At 50.8% G+C, this 21,768-nt stretch overlaps 1 protein-coding gene across 4 annotated transcripts; it reads left to right on the top strand.

Moving 5' to 3' along the window:
• The first annotated feature begins 2,155 nt into the window (after positions 1-2,155).
• Positions 2,156-13,279, top strand: CERCAM (cerebral endothelial cell adhesion molecule). 4 transcript variants are annotated; one of them, XM_081281220.1, is made up of 15 exons: positions 2,156-2,292; positions 2,430-2,576; positions 2,826-2,923; positions 5,105-5,215; positions 5,379-5,496; positions 6,094-6,228; positions 6,365-6,569; positions 8,124-8,243; positions 8,560-8,636; positions 8,720-8,826; positions 9,773-9,905; positions 11,331-11,458; positions 11,607-11,810; positions 12,330-12,582; positions 12,812-13,279. In XM_081281220.1, the coding sequence occupies exons 2-14, from the start codon at positions 2,535-2,537 to the stop codon at positions 12,580-12,582; spliced, it is 1,731 nt and encodes a 576-aa protein (XP_081137346.1). In that variant the 5' UTR covers positions 2,156-2,292; positions 2,430-2,534; the 3' UTR covers positions 12,812-13,279. The 4 variants fall into 4 exon arrangements, with proteins under 4 accessions (XP_081137346.1, XP_081137348.1, XP_081137347.1 ...); XM_081281222.1 differs by lacking the exons at positions 2,156-2,292; positions 2,826-2,923 and having other exon boundaries at positions 2,556-2,576; XM_081281219.1 differs by lacking the exons at positions 2,156-2,292; positions 2,430-2,576; positions 2,826-2,923 and adding an exon at positions 3,010-3,628.
• Positions 13,280-21,768: the final 8,489 nt, after the last annotated feature.

The raw sequence follows: 21,768 nt of genomic DNA, 5'->3' as shown, positions 1-21,768 counted from the left end.
TTGGAAGGAAGGATCCAGAAGAGAGGGAGGTTGGCAATACAGGTAGGGCAAGGGGATGGCATGGAGCCCAGGTGGTTGAGGAAGGGAGCCTCTTCCTTTGTAACTGGCAAGGAAAGCAGAATCCAGCTTGGATGCCAGGGGGCTGGGAATGACAGTTCCCGGGCAATGGCTTCTATTTTCTCCAAAAAGTGGCAGGGGGAGATCCCTGGATGGTTCTGGAAACTGTGAATTGGCCATAGAGTGGGGATCTTGGAAGACTGGGGGCATTTGAAATGCCACTGAGGGGAGTGGGCAGGGAGCACAGGAAACAGGGCTGCTGGCATGAATGAGAGCCCAGCTGAGGGTGGAGATCAGCAATTTGCAGTGGCTCCAACCTGGCCTTCAGCAAGATGGCTATAGGGTTTTTCCAGACAGAGGTGACAGGAAAATCCTATGGGCCGAAGTCAGTGATAAGTTTGATGACTGGGCACCGGGAAGGTAAGAAGGGAAGAAATAGAAAGGTTAGTGCACTGGGTGGGAGGAGAGGACTCCATGCCAGGGAAGAATCTAGAAGCCCCCATCTTAGTTCATTTGGGCTGTTATAACAAAAAGCATTATTTATTTATTTTTGCAGTGCTGGGGATTAAATCTAGGACACTGTGCGCATTAGGCATCCCCAGCCCTAGACTGGGTAATTTATAAACAGGAATTTATTGCTCACAGTTCTAGAGGCTGGGAAGTTCAAGAGCAAGGTGCCAGCAGATTTGGTGTCTGGTGAGGTTCTGTTCCTCAGAGTGGTGCCTTTTAGTCATGTACTCTTTTGGTAGGAGTGGGAACAACCTTTTTCAGGCCTCTCTCTTTTGAAAAAAATTTTATTAAAACAAAAATTTTTTTTTGGCAGGGCCTAACACATGCTGGGTTTTAGGACTCAATCTCTTAGTCTCTCTCTCTCTCTCTCTGGTACCAGAAATTGAACTCAGGGAGACTCAGTTACTGAGCCACATCCCCAGCCCTATTTTGCATTCTATTAGAGACAGGGTCTCACTGAATTGCTAAGCGCCTTGCTGTTGCTAAGGCTAGCTTTGAACTTATTTTTTTTTTTTTTAAGAGAGAGAGAGAGAGGAGAGAGAGAGAGAGAGAGAGAGAGAGAGAGAGAGAGAGAATTTTTAATATTTTATTTTTTAGTTCTTGGCGGACACAACATCTTTGTTGGTATGTGGTGCTGAGGATCGAACCCGGGCCGCACGCATGCCAGGCGAGCACGCTACCGCTTGAGCCACATCCCCAGCCCCTAGCTTTGAACTTATTATCCTCCTGTCTCAGCCTCCTGAGCTGCTGGGATTACAGGTGGGCACCACCACACCCTGCTCAGGTCTCTTTTTTAAGGAGAAAACCCTCATGATCTAATCATCTTTCAAAGGTTACCTCTCTTTTTCTTTATTTTTTTTTTCAGAGAGAGAGAGAGAGAGAGAGAGAGAGAGAGAATTTTTTTTTTTTTTTTTTTTTTTAGAGAGTGAGAGAGAATTTTTAATATTTATTTTTTAGTTCTCGGCGGACACAACATCTTTGTTGGTATGTGGTGCTGAGGATCGAACCTGGGCCGCACGCATGCCAGGCGAGCGCGCTACCACTTGAGCCACATCCCCAGCCCGAGAGAGAGAATTTTAATATTTATTTTTTAGTTATCAGCGGACACAACAGCTTTGTGTGTATATGGTGCTGAGGATCGAACCTGGGCCGCACGCATGCCAGGCGAGCGCGCTACCGCTTAAGCCACATCCCCAGCCCCAGCTTTTTCTTTATTTTTTAAATTTTGCAGTAATGGGGACAAAACCCAGAGTGCTCTACCCCATGCAATTCTCTTGCCTTAACCTGGCAAGTTGCTGGGTTTACAGGCATGTGCCACCACACCTGGTCCTGAAGACTTTTAATACCAAAGATGTCAGTCACTAGGTTTTAACATGAGTGTTGGGGTTCAGGAACATTCAGACTATATCACCCCCTGGACCAATAGGGATGGGCAGAGGGTCTAGGGTGGGGAAGTGACAGGGACATTGTTTGACTTTAAAAAGGGAATCCTGGGACCTGGAGTGCCTTCCAGCCAGAGGCTACCATATAAGGGAGGGGGCCCAAGATGCTTTCATGGGACCTAGATCCCTTCTCTAGCTCTTCTCACTTTAGGGCCACTGGCCTGGAAATGGCCCAGCTGGAATTTGAAACACTGGAAGCTGTAACTGGAGCCTTTGGAGCCAGGCCTTGGACCAGGATGCCAGAGTTCAACATGCTCCCCACCACCAACACGCTCATCATTAGGTAAGCCCATTCTTTGCATGGTCCCACCCAGCCCCTGCCCATGAGGATAGCATGCACCAGTCCAATTCCCCTTCCTGACCCTGGAAAGAGGCTAAGAGTGTTCATATGGGAATAGGAAGGGAATCTCTTTTCTCCAGCTCTCCCTTCCACTTCCGAGCTTTTCGGAACTCCCCCTGAGAGTCGGACTTCATGCCAAGAGCTTCAAGTGCATTCATTCTTTGAAGGAAACTCTCATCAGCTGGATGGCGCCCCATCAAACTCAGAACTTCCCGCGCTCCAGGCAAGTAAGTACTCCACTACTAAGCTACATCCCCCAGTTAGCATCAGCCGGTTTTGCCGCTCAGGATCCTTGAGGCTCCTGTCCCTCTCCCAGAGGAGACTGGAGACTCCCTTCCATCCCAGCAGGGTCCTAGGATCTGGCTCTGCCCCAGGGAGGCTGTATCTCCTGCTTTGGAAGGGGGCTGGGTCACCATTAGGGGTTCTGTAGTGCCCTATACTAGACTCAGTCTGAGTGGACTTTTGCTCTCTTAAAGAGCCGAAGCAGTGCTGGTGCCGGCGACCACAGCGAGGACTGGACATGCCAGGGGGTGCCAGGCGCAGAACGCAGAACGCTGCGGGAAGGCGCACCCAGGTCAGGGGGACTCCGACCCCGCCCCTAGAGCAGAGGTTTCCTCTCCGGCCCTCGGTCTCCTCGCGCTTCAGCGAGTTCGCGCCTGGGCCCGCCAGAGGGCGCCCGGGGCGGAGGAGGAGCGGGAGTAGGGGCGCCCGGGGAATGCCAGGCCGAGTGGGTCCCGCAGCGTGGGTGCGGCTGAGGTCCGTGCGTCTGCCGGACGGCCAGGGAACCGGCATTCAGGGAAGTCCTGGTTCCAGGGGTTGAGCGCTCAGGGAACGGGCGTTCTCCGACACCGGGCCGCTCCAATGCAGTCACCCCGGATCCTCCCTGGCCCCTTTGGCCGCTCTGGGAGGGACTGCTGACGGGCTGCGACCTGGCCTCCAGCCTCGGCCTTCTGGTGCCGGGGCGGAGCGCAGGCTGAAGCGCCCACTTTGCAGGGGGCCCCTCCCGCGCCCCAGGCCCCTCCCCTCCCCTCCCCTCCGCTGGGGGCGGGGGGCGAAGCTGCTGCAGCCGCCGAGCGCCCGCCATGGGCGTTATGCTCGCCGCCCGGCTGCTGGGACTGTTGCTCCTGCTGGGGCTGCGGCTCCAGGCTGCGGGCATCGCGGAGCCACCGCTGCCCACCGTGGTGCTTGCCATCCTGGCTCGAAATGCCGAGCACTCACTGCCCCACTACCTGGGCGCGTTGGAGCGGCTGGACTACCCCCGGGCCAGGGTGGCCCTCTGGTGAGAGACCCCGGCGCAGGCATCCCTGGGCACCAAGCCCCAAGCCTCGCGATTCGCCCCTCAAGTCTCTGAGCATCCCGCTTAGGACCTCCATCATTTTGGGGGACAGGACAGGCATCTGAGGCCATAGGTCGACCCACCCCTGCTTCCGGCCCCCTGCTCCTCCTCTTGGGGCCTCCTCTGGATAATTTTGGTCCATCCCTTCTTGTCCCAGCCCACAGAGCCTAAGCTGAACCCCAGTGGGATCTGTTGTCGTTTGACTTGTGGTGGAGTGGACAGGAACCTCTGGAGTCCCCTGGAACCTAATGTGGCAGAGACCAGCCAAGCTGGAGGTTCCTGGGGAGCAGATGGGGTTGAGGCAGCCCTCTGCCCTATACTGTGTGGAGAGTTAGGCTGGCTCCCTCCAGCCTATCTGGGTAGAGGGGTAGGTAAGTCCTGCCAGCCAAGGGCAGCATCCCCCTCCTGGGAGTCTCCCTCTGACATCCCCATAGGGCAGCACTGGGATCAGAGGCCACAGCCCCCAGTTTAAAGACCAGACAGGGAGGAGTCCCAAACTGAGGTCAGGGATAAACTGAGAGAAATGACAAACTACCCCTCACTGCAAACCAAAGTTGGTCTGGGGTGGAGTCATGGCCTGCAAAGGCGGCCCACAGTCACAGTCTGGGAGTGAGTTAGTTCCCACCCCATAAGACTTGACACGTAGTTAGTCTTCACTTCTAGGGAATTGGCTTAAAGGGGCAGCATCATCTAAAAGTTTGGCTCTTGGCTAAGTCCACCAGTTCTGGTTATGAGAGCCCCTTCCCCAGGAGATGGGAGGCTGTGCTCCATGGCAGCAGAGCTTTGGCCCATCTGCATTTCTCAGGGATACTCAGGGCATGGTTTAGTCCTCATTACAACCTGTGGGTGGAGGAAAGTAGCAGCTCTTTTGTCTAATTCTGATTCAGAGAGGAAAAGGGCCTGGCTAGTGGTCACAAGGCAAAGAAGGAAGGTAACTAGGGAATGTGGAACCTTAAAGCCATCCTTAAAAATGCACTCCCAGCAGCTCCAGAGGGAGGCTGAGGCAGGAGGATCACAAGTTCAAGGCCTACCTCCACAACTTAGTGAGACCCTGTCTCAAAATAAAAAGGTGTGGGGATGTAGTTCAGTGACTGAGTAGCCCCAGGGCTCAATCCCCAGCCAAATAAATAAATTTTTTAAAAAAACCCACTTATTTGTGACTTTGATTATGATGTAGGCACGGCAGCTTAAAGTTAAAGAGGGAGGATGCAAAGCCTAAAGAGGGACAGGACTTGTTTGAGGTCACACAGCAAGTCACAGACTGACAATAGGGACTTGGCTGTCCTGGTTTCATTCCTTCTCTTCTAACACACTTCTTTACTGCTCCCAGGAGAGGCCAGCCTCAAAGGTGTGGGTGCACCTGAGTCAAGATTGCCTTCTGTGATTGTGCCCCCTCACCTTTTCCTCCTCTGTCCCCAGGTGTGCCACAGATCACAATATGGACAACACCACAGAGATGCTGCAGGAGTGGCTGGCAGCTGTGGGCAGTGACTATGCAGCTGTGTTCTGGAGGCCTGAGGGGGAGTCCAGGTTGTGATCTGAGGGATGGATACTGGGGAAGATGGGAAACAGTCACATCCCAGAGACAAGAAGAGGGAGCCTAGAGCCACAGCCTCCAGGAAAGGGCTGCACTGCAGAGAGGGAGAGGCATGGTAACTACCCATGGGAACAGCTCATCTCTTTACTCTCTTAGGTCCTACCCAAGTGAAGAGGGTCCCAAGCACTGGACCAAAGAAAGGCACCAGTTTCTGATGGAATTGAAGCAGGAAGCCCTGACTTTTGCCAGGAATTGGGGGGCTGACTATGTCTTGGTAAAGAATCCTGGCTTGGATTGGGCTTCTGTGGTGTCTGTCCCTGATAGAAATCTTGATGTGACTTGATCATCAGGCTGAACCCAGGGCCTTGTGCATGTGAAGCAAGCACTCTACCAACTGAGCTCTATCCCCAGCCCCATCAAGCTGAATCTTTCAGAGCCAGATCAGATGTTGAGCTGGAATCCTGTGTTTGGTCTCAGACTGGGTAGTAAACCAGGATCCCAGAGACAGATCCTAAAATATTTACTGAGCCTAGATTCCTAGGTAAGTGTCCAGAGTTTAACTGAGCCTGGATCCCTGTATTAGAGCTCAGAGTCAGTCTTTGGATCCACTCCAGGTCTCAGATAAGGTTTTTAGATAAACTACTCTGTTCTGCTTTCTGGGTCTGGTCTCTAAGCCGGAGCCCTAGACTAGATCCTGGTTCAGAAACACATCTATTGGGTTTATCGGTTAGGACTCTATAAGGAAACGCCCACTGGATCCTAGCAGCTGTTCCGTGTCTCTGGCAATCTGGAGGGATTCCTGCTTCATGAGCTCCTTGGGGGGTCTGCTGCCCAGGTAGGCCTTGGACCTCTGACATCCCCCTCCCCAAAGTTTGCAGACACAGACAACATTTTGACCAACAACCAGACGTTGAGGCTTTTGGTGGAGAAGGGGCTGCCAGTGGTGGCCCCAATGCTGGACTCCCAGACCTACTATTCCAACTTCTGGTGTGGGATCACCCCCCAGGTGAGGGTGGGGCTGGGATGTCAGGATGCTGAGGTCCTGGGAGGAGGGGCATGAAGAGCAAAGAGCCTGGAGGCCCTGGGGTCTGTGGGCTGAGGCAGGGGAATTGCTCATAGCTGAGAGCATCCTCCTTCCCCAGGGCTACTACCGCCGCACAGCTGAATACTTCCCCACCAAGAACCGCCAGCGCTGGGGCTGCTTCCGGGTCCCCATGGTCCACTCTACCTTCCTGCTGTCCCTGAGGGCTGAGGGGACATCTCAGTTCGCCTTCTACCCACCTCATCCCAACTACACTTGGCCCTTCGATGACATCATTGTCTTCGCCTATGCCTGTCAGGCCGCTGGTGAGGACTAGCCCTCCTTGAGCATTTCTTGGAGGCCCCTGAGCGTTTGCACATGTGCTCCCTCTGCCTGGCATGCCCTTGCCTGCTCTGCATTTCTTCTTGTCAACTCCTGTCTGGCCTTTGGGTCAGAGCATTTTTTGAGTCTACTGCCTTTCTGGCTGCCACCGTTGTGGCACTTTTGTGTATTCCTTCACTAGGCAGATATTTATGGAGCACCTGCCATGTTTGAGGCAGTGGGGAAAGAGTGGTGAGTAGATTCAGGCAGTCCTTGCCCTCCCGGAGCTTCCAGTTCAGTCAATCAAAAGACCACACGAATCAGTGTTCAATAACAACCACGACAGGAAGGGGAGCTGTGCATGTGTGGTGCTGGGGCTTGAGCCCAGGGCCTCACGTATGCTAGGCAAGTGCTCTATTACTGTGCTACATCTCTAGCCTGTGAACTCATGATCATAGGTACTCTGAAGGGTGAGACTAGAGCTTCCTGGTCAAGGAAGTCTTCCTGGAAGGAGTGAACTTCTGGTCTGTGATCTAAAATCTGAGCCCGCAGACACTTGTGGTGCATGCCTATCATCCCAGCAACTCAGGAGGCTGAGTCAGGAGGGTCACAAGATGGAGGCCAGCCTCAGCAACTTAGTGAGAACCTGTCACAAAGTAAAATAAAATAAAAAGGGCTCAGTGTGTAAAGCTTTGGACACTGGGGCAACCCTGAGGGGCTGTACCACTGAGCCACATCCCCAGCCCTTTTTGTTTTTTGAGATGGGGTCTTGCCAAGTTGCTTAGGGCCTCTCTAAGTTGTTGAGGCTTGCTTCAAACTTGTAATCCTCCTGCCTCAGCCTCCCGAGTTGCTGGGATGACAGGCATGCGCCACCGCACCTGGCTCTGTTAGTTTCTCGTTGCTACTACTACTTCGATGAGCAGCCACTATTAATTGGTCAGCGTGTGAAGGAATCTGGCACTCAGGCTTCTACATGTGCTGTTGTGCCCTTGCTCTGATTAGGGTCTGTGTGCAGTGCTGGGCATGGGTTAGCTTTAAAACAGACACTGAGTGCCTTAATAATTAATAAAGGTGACAGTTTTGTGTATGTGATCCTGGAACTGAACCTTGGGCCTTGTACATGCCAGGCAAGTACTCTATCATTGGGCTACATCCCCAGCTTGAAGGTGACAGATATTGAAGGGGAAAAAAGGTCACTGTGGCTCTCAGGTAGAAGACAGTGTGAAGGGGCAGCGGGGGTGGGGAGAGTTGGGAGTTCAGGAGTATAGCCACAGGACTTGCTGCCATCCCTCAGCTAGGGTCCTGCTCCTTCCTCACCTGACTCCCTGAGGGCAGGCACCCCATATGTCTAGCTCAACACCACAGCCCCAGTGCCCTGCAGGTGTCCTAGACAGGTCTGTTCAGTAAGCCACCATCTGGTGTTGTGTGTCCCACAGGTAGGGAGCTGAGTCCCAGAGAAGACTCACACACTGGGTGCCTGTCAGGTACTGCGCTGGAGGCCTCTGCTGGGTCCTGCAAACCCTAGCCCAGCTCTGGCACTCCTTGACTTCTCTCTACAGGGGTCTCCGTCCATGTGTGCAATGAGCAACGTTATGGATACATGAACGTGGGGGTGAAGTCCCACCAGACCCTGGAGGATGAGAAGATCAACTTCATCCACCTGATCTTAGAAGCACTGGGTGAGGGCTGGGAACCTGCCCCGCCCACCTGCTGGCTGGTCCCCTGCCTCCCCTTGCTGCCCCTTTCCTAGGCCCTAGACTCAAGTCCGTTGGGCTTGGGGTTCTAGCCTTTCCCTAACTTGTTCCGTGATGCTGAGCAAGCCCCTTCTGTGGGCCTTTCTTCCTGTCTGCTACGGGCTGGGCAGATCTGTCATCCCAGCCTTTTCTGCCCAGTCTTCTGGTGAGGGGGCAGGAATGAGGCTGGGGGCGAGGACTGCAGGCTGGTTGTCCCCGGAAGTTGGTGAGGCTCATGATTAGGGTGTGCTTCCCTTTGCAGTGGATGGGCCTCCCATGCAGGCCTCAGCTCACGTATCTAGACCTCCGAAGAGGCCCAGCAAGATGGGTTTTGATGAGGTATATCTCCCAACCTGTGGAACTGGGGACAGGGGGTGGTGGTCTCTCCCCTCCCCCTGGCCCCACCCCTCTGTCTCCTCCAGGTCTTTGTCATCAGCCTGGCCCGCAGGCCCAACCGCAGAGAGCGCATGCTGAGCTCGCTCTGGGAGATGGAGATCTCTGGGCGGGTAGTGGACGCTGTGGATGGCAGGTGAGGCTTCCTGTGGATGGGGTCCAAGGGGACAGCCTAGTCCATCTCTGAGCTCCTGGGAGTGGGTGAAGCGGAAGAGTTGAATTAGTTGCCTGTTCCAGGAAGCATCCAAATGGGGCCTGAAGAATAGGTCTTAGGGCATTCCAGGGCAGACAGATGCAGGACAGGACACCCTCGCTCAGCCCACTAGAGGGAGGAGGTAGAGTGGCTAAGGCTCCAGACCTGGGTTCTGCACTGCCACTTTCCAGCTCTGTGACCTTGGGCAAGTTGCCCCCATCTCTCTGCCCTGTTCTGTAAATGGCAAATAATCCTGCCTGGCTCTTCCTGTTTTGCAAGGGTCCAGTGAAGATTCAGCCAGAGCTCAACACCTCTTAGTGCTGTAAAGGGTCAAGTGTCCTTGATACCACTCCCCTCCATCCTGGACTTAGGTCCCTGATGGGTGGGGGTGGGTGCAGCCCAGCCATATTCCTTGGGGAATGCCAAGGCCAGGTTTCTCCAGCCAGCCGGCCTTGTGGCCCGTATGCCTGTCACAGTTTGAGCCCTCTCTCTCTTTCTTTCCCTTCAGTGCTCAGATGGAACGCAGGCTCTTGTGCTTACTAGGACAGTGCTTTAGAATTGAGCCATATGCCCAGCCCACCCCCAGCGCTTTTGCCTGTAGGATGTCCATCCTTTGCTTGGTCATCTGCCCGAGAAGTTGCTACCACGGTGCCCATGTTCACCTTGGGGGGCTTCCCCCCAGGCAGCCCCTTCTGTGGAGCTCAGGACCTCCTGAGGTGACGCTGGTTCCCTCCAGTCACTGACAGCTTTAGACCACAAAAAGGAATTACAGGGCTTAAACCTCCTTTGAGCTAGACTCTGGTGTGACTGTCACCAACATGTGCCGGTGAGGCCCTCTGGAGGAGTCTCTGGCTGGCACCTGTCATTCCATTACACCTGTGTCCCGCAGGATGCTCAATAGCAGTATCCTCAGGAGCCTTGGCGTGGACTTGCTTCCTGGCTACCAGGACCCCTACTCGGGTCGCACACTGACCAAGGGTGAGGTGGGCTGCTTCCTCAGCCACTACTCCATCTGGGAAGAGGTGAGGATACCTGCCTTCTGGGCCCCGCCCTTCAGGGACAAGGGGGGCTGGCTTGTCCTAGGCATGATTGTTTTCCCAGCACTCAGGTGTGTGCAGGTAAATGAGTGAATGAATGAATCCTCAAAGCCTAGCCAGCATCTCTAGGCCTTCTCCGTGTCCACAGAGGGTGCCCTGGTTCACTCCACAGTCTCTCTGACCATCTGCTGGGTGCTAGCAGATATTCTGTCGAGGAACACACAGAACAGGAAGAAGGCACATCTGTCTCCTTCCTGCCAGAGGGGGATCTGCCTGGGGCTCAGGGACCAGAGATGGGCACAGAACTCAAGAAAGAACCAAACTCGCAGGGGAGAGAAGCGCAGGCTGTCCCCACAGTGCAGTGGCCCTGTCTGCTGCCCAGATTGCCATGTGGGCCTCACTGTGGAGGGGCAGGCAGAGTGAAACTGTGGCAAAGGTGCAGAGAAAGCAAGGGCTTTTCAGGAACAGAGACAGGAAGGCCTGAGGCGTGGCCTTGCTCATCCCTTGGCCCAGAGGCCTCAGCCAGGGGTCAGGGGGCTGGGCCCTCCAATCTCCAGCAATGGTGTGCAGATTCAGTCCTTGTTTTTATTTTCATTTGTTTTGATTTTATAGTGCTGGGAATTGAACCCAGGGCACTCTACCACTGAGCTACGTCCCAGACCTTTTTATTCTTTCTTCTTTATTTTTGAGTCAGAGTCTCACTAACTTGCTGAGGCAAACTTTCAATCCTCCTGCCTCAGTCTCATGAGTAGCTAGCATCTAAGGTGTGCACCATGGCACCCAACTTCTTGTTTTATTTTCTTCTATAGCCACAATATGTATGTATGTGTGTGACCTCATGTTTACATTTATGGTTGATTTTTCCCATCTGAGCAAATTGAAGGATGACATGGTTCATCATTTACTGAGCTGATTTCATGTTCTTTTCACATTTCCAAAGTTACAGAAAGTATTTTTTCTTTGCAATGTTGGGGGCTGGGGTCTCCCCTCAACCCCACCCAGCCCAGCGTCCTTCCAGAAGCTCAGGAGGCTGAAGAGATGAGCCAAGTCCTGGAGCCCAGCAGTTGCAGGTCTGCTGTGCGCCCTTGGCTGGGCAGTCTCACCTCCTTCCTGTCATGGGGGGTCACGTTCCCGCCTCCTGGGTATCCCTGGAGGTGAATGGTAGCACTAGCCCCAGGGATAGAGCAGAGCTCAATGACCACAGCAAGGGTGGTGATTGCCAAATACTTCTTTTTGGCAAACTAGGCTGGGGATCTTGGGGAGGGCCCGAATTTCATTTCCTAGGAAGTGGCAGCCCTGGTGGGCTTGGGAGTCACTGTGTGAGCCTTGGGATGTGGCCAAGGAAGGCAGATGGGAAGTGGGTAGCTCAAATCTGCAGAGCCATCTCCCTATCCCCACCATGTACCACAGGTAGTGGCCAGGGGTTTGGCCCGGGTGCTGGTATTTGAGGACGACGTGCGCTTTCAGAGCAACTTCCGGGGGCGACTGAAGCAGCTGATGGAGGAGGTGGAGGCTCGGAAGCTTCCGTGGGACCTCATGTAGGCAGCCTGCACCCCAGGGGGAAGGGAGAGGGCTGGCTACTTCCTGCTTGGAGTCCTGGCCACTTCCCACTCCTGAACCTGGCTGAGAGGGGACTTGACACCCCGGGACCTACAGTGGCTTCTGGGGCCCTTGATTCACTTGCAGCTACCTTGGCCGAAAGCAGGTGAACCCTGAGGAGGAGGTGGCTGTGGAGGGGCTACCAGGCCTGGTGGTGGCAGGGTACTCCTATTGGACACTGGCATACACTCTGAGCCTGGCAGGCGCCCGCAAGCTGCTGGCCTCCCAGCCTCTACACCGCATGCTGCCTGTGGACGAGTTCCTGCCCATCATGTTTGACCAGCACCCCAAGTGAGGCTCTGCTGGGGCTGGGCAGGGCAGGGGTGTCCCATCCAGGAGCCTGTCTCAATAAGTTCCCTCGCTGGGCAGCTGGGGAGGTGGAGCCTGATCAGGCCCAGGTCACCCAAGAGTGACCAGTGGTCAGACCCAGCTGCATGTGAATGCCTTGCTGCCCTCATGGTTTTTTTTTTTTAGTTGTAGGTGGACACAATACGTTTATTTTGTTTGTTTCTATTTTTATGCAGTGCCAGGGATCAAACCCAGTGCCTCATGCATACTAGGCAAGCGCGCTATTACTGAGCCACAACCCAGGCCCCCACCCTCATGGTTTTAATCAAATGGCTTCCCCGTTATGAGCCTCAGTTTCCTTATATGGAAAATGGGAATAATAGAAGTCCTACTTCTCAGGGCTATTGTAAGGACCAGTGGGGAGGGTGGTGAGGGGAGGGGAGGCACCAGGCTCCTGGCTGGTATGGGGTCTGGGATCAGGGGCCCACCTTGGCCCACCTGAACTGTCTTCCTGTTTCACAGTGAGCAGTACAAGGCACACTTCTGGCCAAGGGACCTGCAGGCCTTCTCTGCCCAGCCCCTGCTCGCTGCCCCCACCCACTATGCAGGGGACGCTGAGTGGCTCAGTGACACAGAGACATCCTCTCCTTGGGACGATGACAGCGGCCGCCTCATCAGCTGGACTGGCTCTCAAAAGACCCTGCGTGGCCCTGTCCTGGATCTGGCTGGTAGCAGTGGGCACAGCCTCCATCCCCAGCCCCGGGATGAGCTCTAGGTGAGGCCCCATTCACTGGGCTGAGTCTGGACATGTTTCCATCTCCTCAGCCATCTTCTCTTGTTGTATCACTGGCTTTGTCTTTGTCTCATTGTGTCTTTGACTCGCTCTTGCTCTGGCTGTTCTCTGTACCTGTTGGTGTTTGTCTTTCTCAGATTGCATCTGACTCCAGTTCTTTCTGTTTTTTTGTTCCTGCTTCTTCCACCTCTGTCCCATCAGGTCCAAACAGTGACTCCAAAGGAGTGCATAGGAGCAGAGCTGGCAGGAGCTGCGCCCAGAAGCCACAAAGCCAGAGAGATCTGGCTGTAGCCTTAGACTTGGCCACTCTGCCTCTGGACCAGTCTAGGTTGGGAGAAACCACTCAGAAATGGATCCTGTTTCCCAGAGGTCACTTGGCAAAAGGGTAGGATTCAAAGACTCCTGACCCTGCTGGGCCTGGTTCATAGCCCCAGGTAGAGGGACAGAGGGGGCTCCTCAGCTCTCAGTTTCATGCTGGGCAGATTCCTGGATCCCTGCCCTCCCTAAGGACTCAGCCACTGGTCTCTTCTGTCCCTTCTACCTCCACATCAACAGCGTCCCCTGCTCAACGCCTGGGTCTCACCAGCACCTTCTTTCCTGGCAATGGGAAGTTCAGGGAGGTGGAAGTGGGAGGTAGAGCCCTGCAGACCTGGTGTTAATCACAGAGTAACCTCAATAAAAGCCAATGTATTTGCACTTTATACTTTTTTTTTTTTTTTTTTTTTTTTAGTTCTCGGCGGACACAACATCTTTGTTGGTATGTGGTGCTGAGGATCGAACCCGGGCCGCACGCATGCCAGGCGAGCGCGCTACCGCTTGAGCCACATCCCCAGCCCGCACTTTATACTTTTTAACAAATGGCCAAGCCTCTGCGTCTCTGCTGACCTGGGAGGGAGGCTTTCCCTATCTAGAGATGAGGAACAGAGGGGAGGGCAGCCAGAGGAGGAGTCAGGCTAGGCTGGCGTCACCTCCTTGCTGTGTGTTCTTGGGCAAGGGCCACCCCTTCTTTGCTGTTGGTCAAGGTAGGCCAAGGCCAGACCCATTCCAGCTGTTCCCTGACCACTCCTATCTTTGGAGCTCAGAGGAGGTCCAAGTTTCACCTCTGGCCCTAACCAGTGGTGCCACCAGAGGGCGCCAGATTCTAGGTCCTGGACCATCTGGGCCTGGGTGCCCTCTGCTCCCCTGGGTTTGAAACCTGGAATGGAGGGAGGGGCATTTGGAACCTGCCCCTATGTAGGGTCACCCCCAGCAGCAACTGCTTGGAAAATGTGCCTTCCTTCCCTCCCATCTGCATAAGCATAGGGCTGGGCCTGGGCCTGTCTCCCATGAGTGCAGTTGAGTCAGAGCAGGAGGGAGAAGTCCCTTTGCCTTCGGTGGCTAGCTGCCTTGGCCTCTACCAGGACAGGATCAACGTCCTGGTGTCTTCAGAGAAGCCCCTTCCTTACCTCTTTCCATGGCGGACTCACTGGGTGGTGTGAGCACCCCTGTCCTGGCAAAGTCTAGCGGACACCTCTATGGTTGGACTGTCCCTGGGCTCTGTCCTGTGGTGGGGATCAAGGACTTGGCATGACTGTGAGAAGGGCTTTAGGCCAGAGCTGGGGGCTTGGTGCTTTATTTCTTCCCAAAAGGAAAGTCATTAATTTTGAATGGCTATGACTTTGGGCAAGTCCCTTCTTTTGGTGTTCCCTTCATTCAGTGAGCCAGGACCAGGCACTGGGGGTTGTAGCAGTAAAAGACACTTCAAAAATGGACTGGGGGTGGGTGGGGGGGCGGCTCTGTGGTAGAGCACTTGCTGGCACAAGGCCCTGGGTTCAGTCCCAGCACCTTAAAACAAAAACAGACAAAACACCCCAGACCTCGTGGAGCTGACTTCCCAGCAAGGGGGACAGACAAACCAGTAAGGAAATTAATTAGAGGCTCTTGGTCCTACAGAGGAGAAGGAGGAGCGAATAGGTAAGTGAACGGGCAAGCCACGTGGAGGTCTGAAGGAAGGCAGAGCAGGCAGGGGACAGGTCTGCAAAGGTCCTGCAGCCTGAAAGACAACGAAGAGGCCATTGTGGCTGGAGCACAATGGGAAGAGGAGCCAAGATCAGAACAGGTAGGGCCTTGATGCCAGGTTGGCTTTACTCTGAGATGGAGCCACCGGAGTTGAGGAAAGAGAAGCCACCTGACCTAACTAACTTAGATCAGCATGTCCGACACAGTTTCACCCCAGCACCCAGGCTGCCGTCCTGAGAGGGGACTGTGGGTGGGTCCAGAGTGGAACCAGGGGGACCCATGAGGAAGCAGGTGTAATAATTCAGGTGAGACTCTAGGTGCCTCAGACCAGGTGGTAGCCATGGAGGTGCTAGGGGGTAGAGCAACAGAGTTCCAAGAGGAGGGAACTGCTGAGGGTGACCTTGGGGATTTGACTGAAGAATGGAATTTCCATTGACTGAAATGAGAAAGCACATGGATGGGACTGGTTGGGGACGGATCAAAAGCTCAGGGGCCTAAATTGGAGATCTAGGTGGAGATGTCAAGTAGCAGTTCTCTCTTCTTTTTTTTTTTAAACCTTTATTTTATTCATTTATTTATGTGCAGTGCTGAGAATTGAACCCAGTGCCTCACACATGCTAGGCAAATGCTCTACCACTGAGCCACCACACCCCAGCCACCTCAACTTGTGATCTTCTTAACAGCCTCCCGAGTACCTTGGATTCTTAAATAAAGTATAAAAAAGGGCTTGGGATGTGACTCAGTAGTTGAGCAACCCTGGGTTCAATTCTCGAACCAAAAAAAAAAGATGAATCTGACAGGTCATATACTATGTAATCCCATACATATGAGGGATTGGGGATCTTCCTAACAGCCTCCCAAGTACCAGGCATGTACCACTGTGCCTGGCTCCTGTTTGAATTTTTTTTCTTTTTTTGTACTAGGGGAAATTAATTACTAAGCCACATCCCTAGCTTCCCCGCCACCTTTTTTATTTTTAATCCCTAGCCCTTTTTATGTTTTGAGACTTGGTCTCCCTAAGTTACTTAGGGCTTCACTAAATTGCTGAGGCTAGCTTTGAATTTGTGATCCTCCTGTTTCAGCCTCCCTGGCTTCTGGGATTACAGGAATACACTACCATACCTGGATGAAAACCTTTTAAAACCTATTTAGCTGGATACGGTGGCACACGCCTGTCATCCCAGTGATTTAGGAGATTGAGGCAGGAGGATTGCAAATTCAAGGACATCCTCAGCAAATTAGTGAAGCTCTAAACAACTTAGACTGTCTCAAATAAAAAGGGATGGGAATACAGCTCAGTGGTGCCCCTGGGTTCAATCTCCAATAAAAAACCTATTTAGATGATGGTTTTCCTAAAAAAAACCTGCTCCCTCATATCTGCAATAGTAAGTAGCACACTCTCTTGTAAACTCAATATTGTAAGCACCCTGGTGCTCTTTGTCTACTGAGGTATAAGGACCATCTGTCCCTTTACTAAGTGACCACAAACCACTGAGCTTTCTAAGTTCCTTAATCATTTTAAAAGTTATTTTGCTTCTTCCCTCTCTCTGAAGTTGCCAGGATAAAGAACATAGATTCTGGGGCTGGGATGTAGCTCAGTGGTAGAGCACTCACCTAGCATGAGCAAGGCCCTGAGTTTCATCCCCAGCACCACAAACAAAACTAAACTCTAGAGTGGAAGTCTAATGGTTAAAGTGACCTGTGTGACCTTGGGATGTTACCTAGCTTCTCTGAACTTTCATTTTCCCATGTGAAAATGGGGACATGCTGCCTTTCAGTGGGAAGTAATGCATGGTTATTGTTATTTTATCATTTGGTTGTCTGGGGATTGTCCCAGAGCCATGAGTGATGATGATTTCTGCTGCAGAGGACCAAGAAGCATAACTTGAACTGGTTTAACCAATAAGGACATGTGCATAAGTTTCCCCCAAAGATCCATAGATTAAAGACATGTTTCCTACCCTGTAGCACTATTGTGAGGTGGTAGAACCTTTAAGAGATGAAGCCTAGGGGCTGGGGCTATAGCTCAGTGGCAGAACACTTGCCTAGCATGTGTGAAGCACTGGGTTCCATCCTTAGCACCACATAAAAATAAATAAATAAAATGATGGCATTCTTTCCATCTTCACTACCAAAAAATAAATAAATAGGGGCTGGGGTTGTGGCTCAGTGGTAGAATGTTCGCCTTGTACATGCGAGACCCTGGGTTTGATCCTCAGCACCACATACAAATAAATGAATAAAATAAAGGTATACAAAAAAAAAAAAAAGCTTTAAAAATAAATAAATAAATAAAATTTTTAAAAAAGAGATGGAGCCTAGTGGGAGGTTTTCTTGTCATTGGGGGCATGCCCTTGAAGAAGATATTGGGAGCCCAGCCCCTTCCTGTCTCTCTCTTTCATAGTTTGGTCATGAGATGACCAATTTTGCTAAAGCACTACTGCCATGAGAAACTGTCTCACCACACACCCAAAGCAACAAGACCAATATGATCGTGGAATGAGACCTCTGAAACCCTGAGTCAAAATATTCTCTCCATTTTTTTTTTCTTGATAATGCTAAGGATGGAAACTAGGACCTTGCATATACCAGACAAGTGCCCTACCACTGAGCTACAAACCCAGCTTTTTAAGTTGATTATCTCAGGTACTTTGTTATAGCAATAGAAGGCTGTCTAACGCAACATGTATTGTCTAACCTAACTAAGTGTCCATAAGTGAAGTGAACTTTTGAGATTGGTTTAATCTCCACTTCTTTTTTATCTTTTGGGCCCATGTATTGGCTTATTCTCAGGTTGGTGGCAAAATGGCTGCTGCCATTCCCAGTGTTCTATCCTGGACCAGAAATACATCCAGTGGAAAGAAGAAGTTTACTTCTAGAGGCTCTCCCAGAAAGAACCCTGGCGTACCTCCCCACATTGGCCCAAGTTGAGACACATGCCCATTTCTGAGTTAACTGTTGATGATCGCAGGCAGAGGGTAGGATTTTCCTCAGGCAACTAGACTCATCCTCAGGGCCTGAGTTGGCCTGCATGAAACAGGGTCTGAGGTCACATCCATGTTCCTGTGGGCAGTGAGCATGTGGTACTGATGAGCTGGCATGGCCAAAGTGGTATTCCACACCCTGGATGTCTACTTAAGCAGTCCTGCAGGGATCACCACTGCCTATCCTGGACAGAGGACCTTGAACCTCTTGCTGGAAAGGTTCTGGTCCCCTGAGCCCCAAGGCAGCCCCTGCAACCCCAAGTGAAGCTGGTCCATGGAGGAGGAGACTGCTGTGCGCCATCTCCTCCAAATGGTTCCACAGATTCATTTTCCCAAAGTCCTGATAGCCCTATCTGTTTATAGCTCACCTGTCCTTTTATTTTTTCAGTACTAGGGATTGAACCTTAAAGTGCTCATTCCACTGAAAAACATCCCAAAATTGAGACAGGGTCTTGCTAAGTTGCTCAGGCTCACTTTGAACTTGTGATCCTCCTGCCTCAGCCTTTTGGATTGCTGATATTAGAAGTGTGAGCCACCATGTCCATCTGCATCTTGACAGCTTTAACCACGCATGAATGTTCTGCAAATTAGTGCTTTAGCCTTATTTTGAAATACTGACATGGAGAAGTTGACATTCAATTTAAAATCCACTTGTAAATTTTCAATTTATCAATTAGTGAAGAAAAAGAGTTGTTCAAATCTTAAAATATAATTTTAATTTGATGGAATTTTTTTCAATACTGAGATTTGAACCCAGAGGTGTTCTACCCCTGAGGTGCATTCCCAGGACTTTTTATTATTTTTTTAAATTTATTTTTTGGTAGTGCTGGGGACTCAACCCAGGGCCTCACACATACTAGGCAAGTGCTTTACCACTGAACCACATCCCCAACCCTTATTTTAATATTGAAACAGGGTCTTTGCTAAGTTTCCCAGGCTGACCTCAAACTTGCAGTCCTCCTGTCTCAACCTCCCCAGTTGCTGGGATTACAGGTATAGGCTACCGTGCTCAGCCCAATTCCTTCTTAACTACCTAGTTGCTGTGTACGTATTCTGTTTTTCAGTATGTGCTCTAAGAGCTGTCATCTTCCCCCTGAGTGCTTCTAATTTGCCCTGTTCTTCCTACCCCCAAAGTCAGTACAACTGTGTGCCAACCAAGAGTAAAGAGGCTTTCTAATAAGTAAATGGTAATAGATTTTGGGTATTAACTGTTTTGCCAGGGAAATTTTGTCTCCTTGTTTCTCTACCAAATTGTAGATGCTGGAAAGGGCCCTCCCTGGAAAAGGACAGTTTCTGCAAAGCTTGGTGTGGTTTTGCTAACCACAGCATGGATCATGGGGGCAGAGAAAGATGATCTGAATCTTGTCTTGCCCTGTCTGTTCTGTGACCTTAGGCAAGTGACCTGACCTTTATCTAGCCTCAGTTTTCTGTTCTGTAAAGTGAGGTGAGTACTCACACCAACCTCTAAGGATATAGTGGGGATTCATGGAGCTATTGCAGGTGGGCATGGTGCCTGGCACAGAGGGAGTGCTCCATCATTGGGTGCAAGCCCCCAGGTGACACTTTAGATAATAACAGAGTAAATCCAGATGGACTTGGAAGGTCAGTTGTGTCAGAAGAAAGAGAAGCCCCTCTGGAAATGATGGTCTAGCTTCCATTATCAGATCCATGACTTAATTATATCTGATCTGTGCCAGATCCTTTTATTCCAAGAATCTCAGTTTCCCCCTCTATGAAAAAGAAGGAGCATGGGCTGGGGTTGTGGCTCAGCAATGGAGGGCTTGCCTAGCAGGTGCAAGGCCCTGGGTTTGATCTCAGCACCACATAAAAATAAATAAATAAAATAAAGGTATTGTGTCCTACCACAACATATATATATTTATAAAAAGAAGGAGCATGACTAGATTTGCCTTCCAAGATCCCTCCCTAATGGTCTAGAAACTGTTTCACAAATTGAATTCCCTAGAAAACTTGTTAGATGGCTTGTTGGTCCTCACTTCCAGAGTTTCTCATTCAGTTGGTCTGGAATCAGAAAATTTGTATTTCTAACAAGTTCCCTGGTGATACTTATGCTGTTGGTCCAGGGCCCACACTTTGAGAACCACTGATTGTAGAACATAGTACCAGCACTGAATGCAGTGTTCTTCTAGTTTCGGAGGCTCAGGATCAGTGAGTTCAGAGAATCCAAGACAAGCAAGTCTTGATGGGGCCTGGGAGAATTTTCTCTCCTAGCTCCTCCCCAAACTTGCAATCTCTCAAGACATCTGAAAGAAAAAAACCTGATGTTTTGTAGCAGGATCCTTATTCCCAGGGGCAGTGCTGGTACAATTGCATCAAGGCCCTGGAGGAGTTGTTCCTGTATGGAAACAATAGGTAATCAGGCCCTTGGGCAAAGGAAAAGTCTGGACCCTGAGCCCAGAAGACTCTGGCACCTCCCTGCAGAGAGTCCTGCAGGCTGGGGCCTAGTGCTGGAGCCAACACCTCCTTCTTCACCTAGGGCTATTTTCTTTTTTTTTTTTTAAGATGTTGATGGATCTTTATTTTATTCATTTATTTATAAGGGGTGCTGAGAATCGAACCCAGTGCCTTGCACATGCTAGGCGAGCATTCTACCACTGAGCCATAAACCCAGCCCCCACTTGTGGTTATTTCTTTAAGATTTTTTTTTTTTAAGAGAGAGTGAGAGAGAGAGAATTTTTTAAATATTTTCTTTTTAGTTTTCGGTGGACACAACATCTTTGTTTGTATGTGGTGCTGAGGATCGAACCCGGGCCGCATGCATGCCAGGCAAGTGTGCTACCGCTTGAGCCACATCCCCAGCCCCACTTGTGGCTATTTCTAACTAGTGAGAGAAGTCCCTGTTCATTGTGTAAACTAAGAAAAATAGAAGTAGGAAAATAAAATAATCAGTGTTAATATTTTTGAGATATTGGGGCTGGGGAAGTAGCTCAGTGGTAGTACACTTGCCTAGCATGAGCAAAGCCCTAGATTCCATCCCTAGCACTGCACAGAGTAATATAAAATACACCCTTGTACTCTCCATCCAAAACCTACAATCTTGCTTTGCATTCATACCTACATCTTTCTCTTACCTTCATGCTCAAACACAGTAAAGAGAGTTACATGGAACTTGAGTTTCCTAACCCCTGTTTTTCAACCAATCCATCATGGATTATTTTTTTCAACAAGTTTTTAATCTTTGAATGTTTTTCTACCTAGAAAGATATGCCTTTTTAAGAACATGTGGAGCTGGGATTGTGGGACTGGGATTATGGCTCAGCGGTAGAGCGCTCGCCTAGCACAGGTGGGACCCGGGTTCCACCCTCAGCACCACATAAAAATAAAGGCATTGTATTGTGTCCATCTACACGTAAAAAATAAATATTAAAAAAAACATTTTTTCACAGAAATGTATAATTTGTAAGTGAAAATCTCCCCTAATTCCATTTTCCAGAAATCATTAGTTTTAACAGTTGAGTGTATAATCCTCCAGATTTTTTTTTTTTTTTACATGCATGTATTCACACAGAAATAACTTGTGTGGGTCTGGAGATGAGGTTCTGTGTTAGAGTGTCTGATTGGCATGCACAAGGTCCTGGTTTGGATCCCCAACACCACAAATAGAAGAAAAAAAAAACAGTTTGTGTGTGAACACATGCATGTAGTCTACTTATAGTTTTGAACCTTGCCACTCTGAATGACCAGTGCCTTCCATCCTGAAGCAAGAGGCTCTGACCTATCACTACATTTCGTGGTGACTTGGGCATCGTCCCAGCTCAGGAAGTTGAGGGCCTGTCTTTAGGTGCAGGCGTGTCACCCATGGAATTGAGCTACACTCACCTGTTCCTTTGTGATCCTACCCCTTTTCCCTGTTTGGGATAGAATGTTCCATGGAAATGCCCTTTGTGTGTCCCCTTCTCTTGCTCAGTCTTTGGGTGTTGCCTTCCTAGATGTCAATCAACCTGCTGATAGCAGACATCAGGAGGCTAGATTCAACCCCCTGAAACTTGACCCCTTGCCTCATTTGAATGGCTTCTCCTCAATAAAAGGGTTCAGCACTTGCTTTCTCTCTTTCTGTGGACCCTTAAGGTCAGAGGAGCCATCACAGGACCCAAAGAAAAAGGTATCTCTGTCTCTTGTGTGATTATTTCGTGCAGCCCAGTTCATCTGGAGTGACCCTGAGTGT

Source organism: Spermophilus citellus (assembly GCF_964194105.1).
Source record: "Spermophilus citellus genome assembly, chromosome: 2".
Taxonomy (NCBI): domain Eukaryota; kingdom Metazoa; phylum Chordata; class Mammalia; order Rodentia; family Sciuridae; genus Spermophilus; species Spermophilus citellus.
The sequence above is the reverse complement of the archived record's forward strand: the minus strand, read 5'-3'. Positions and strand labels throughout refer to the sequence as shown.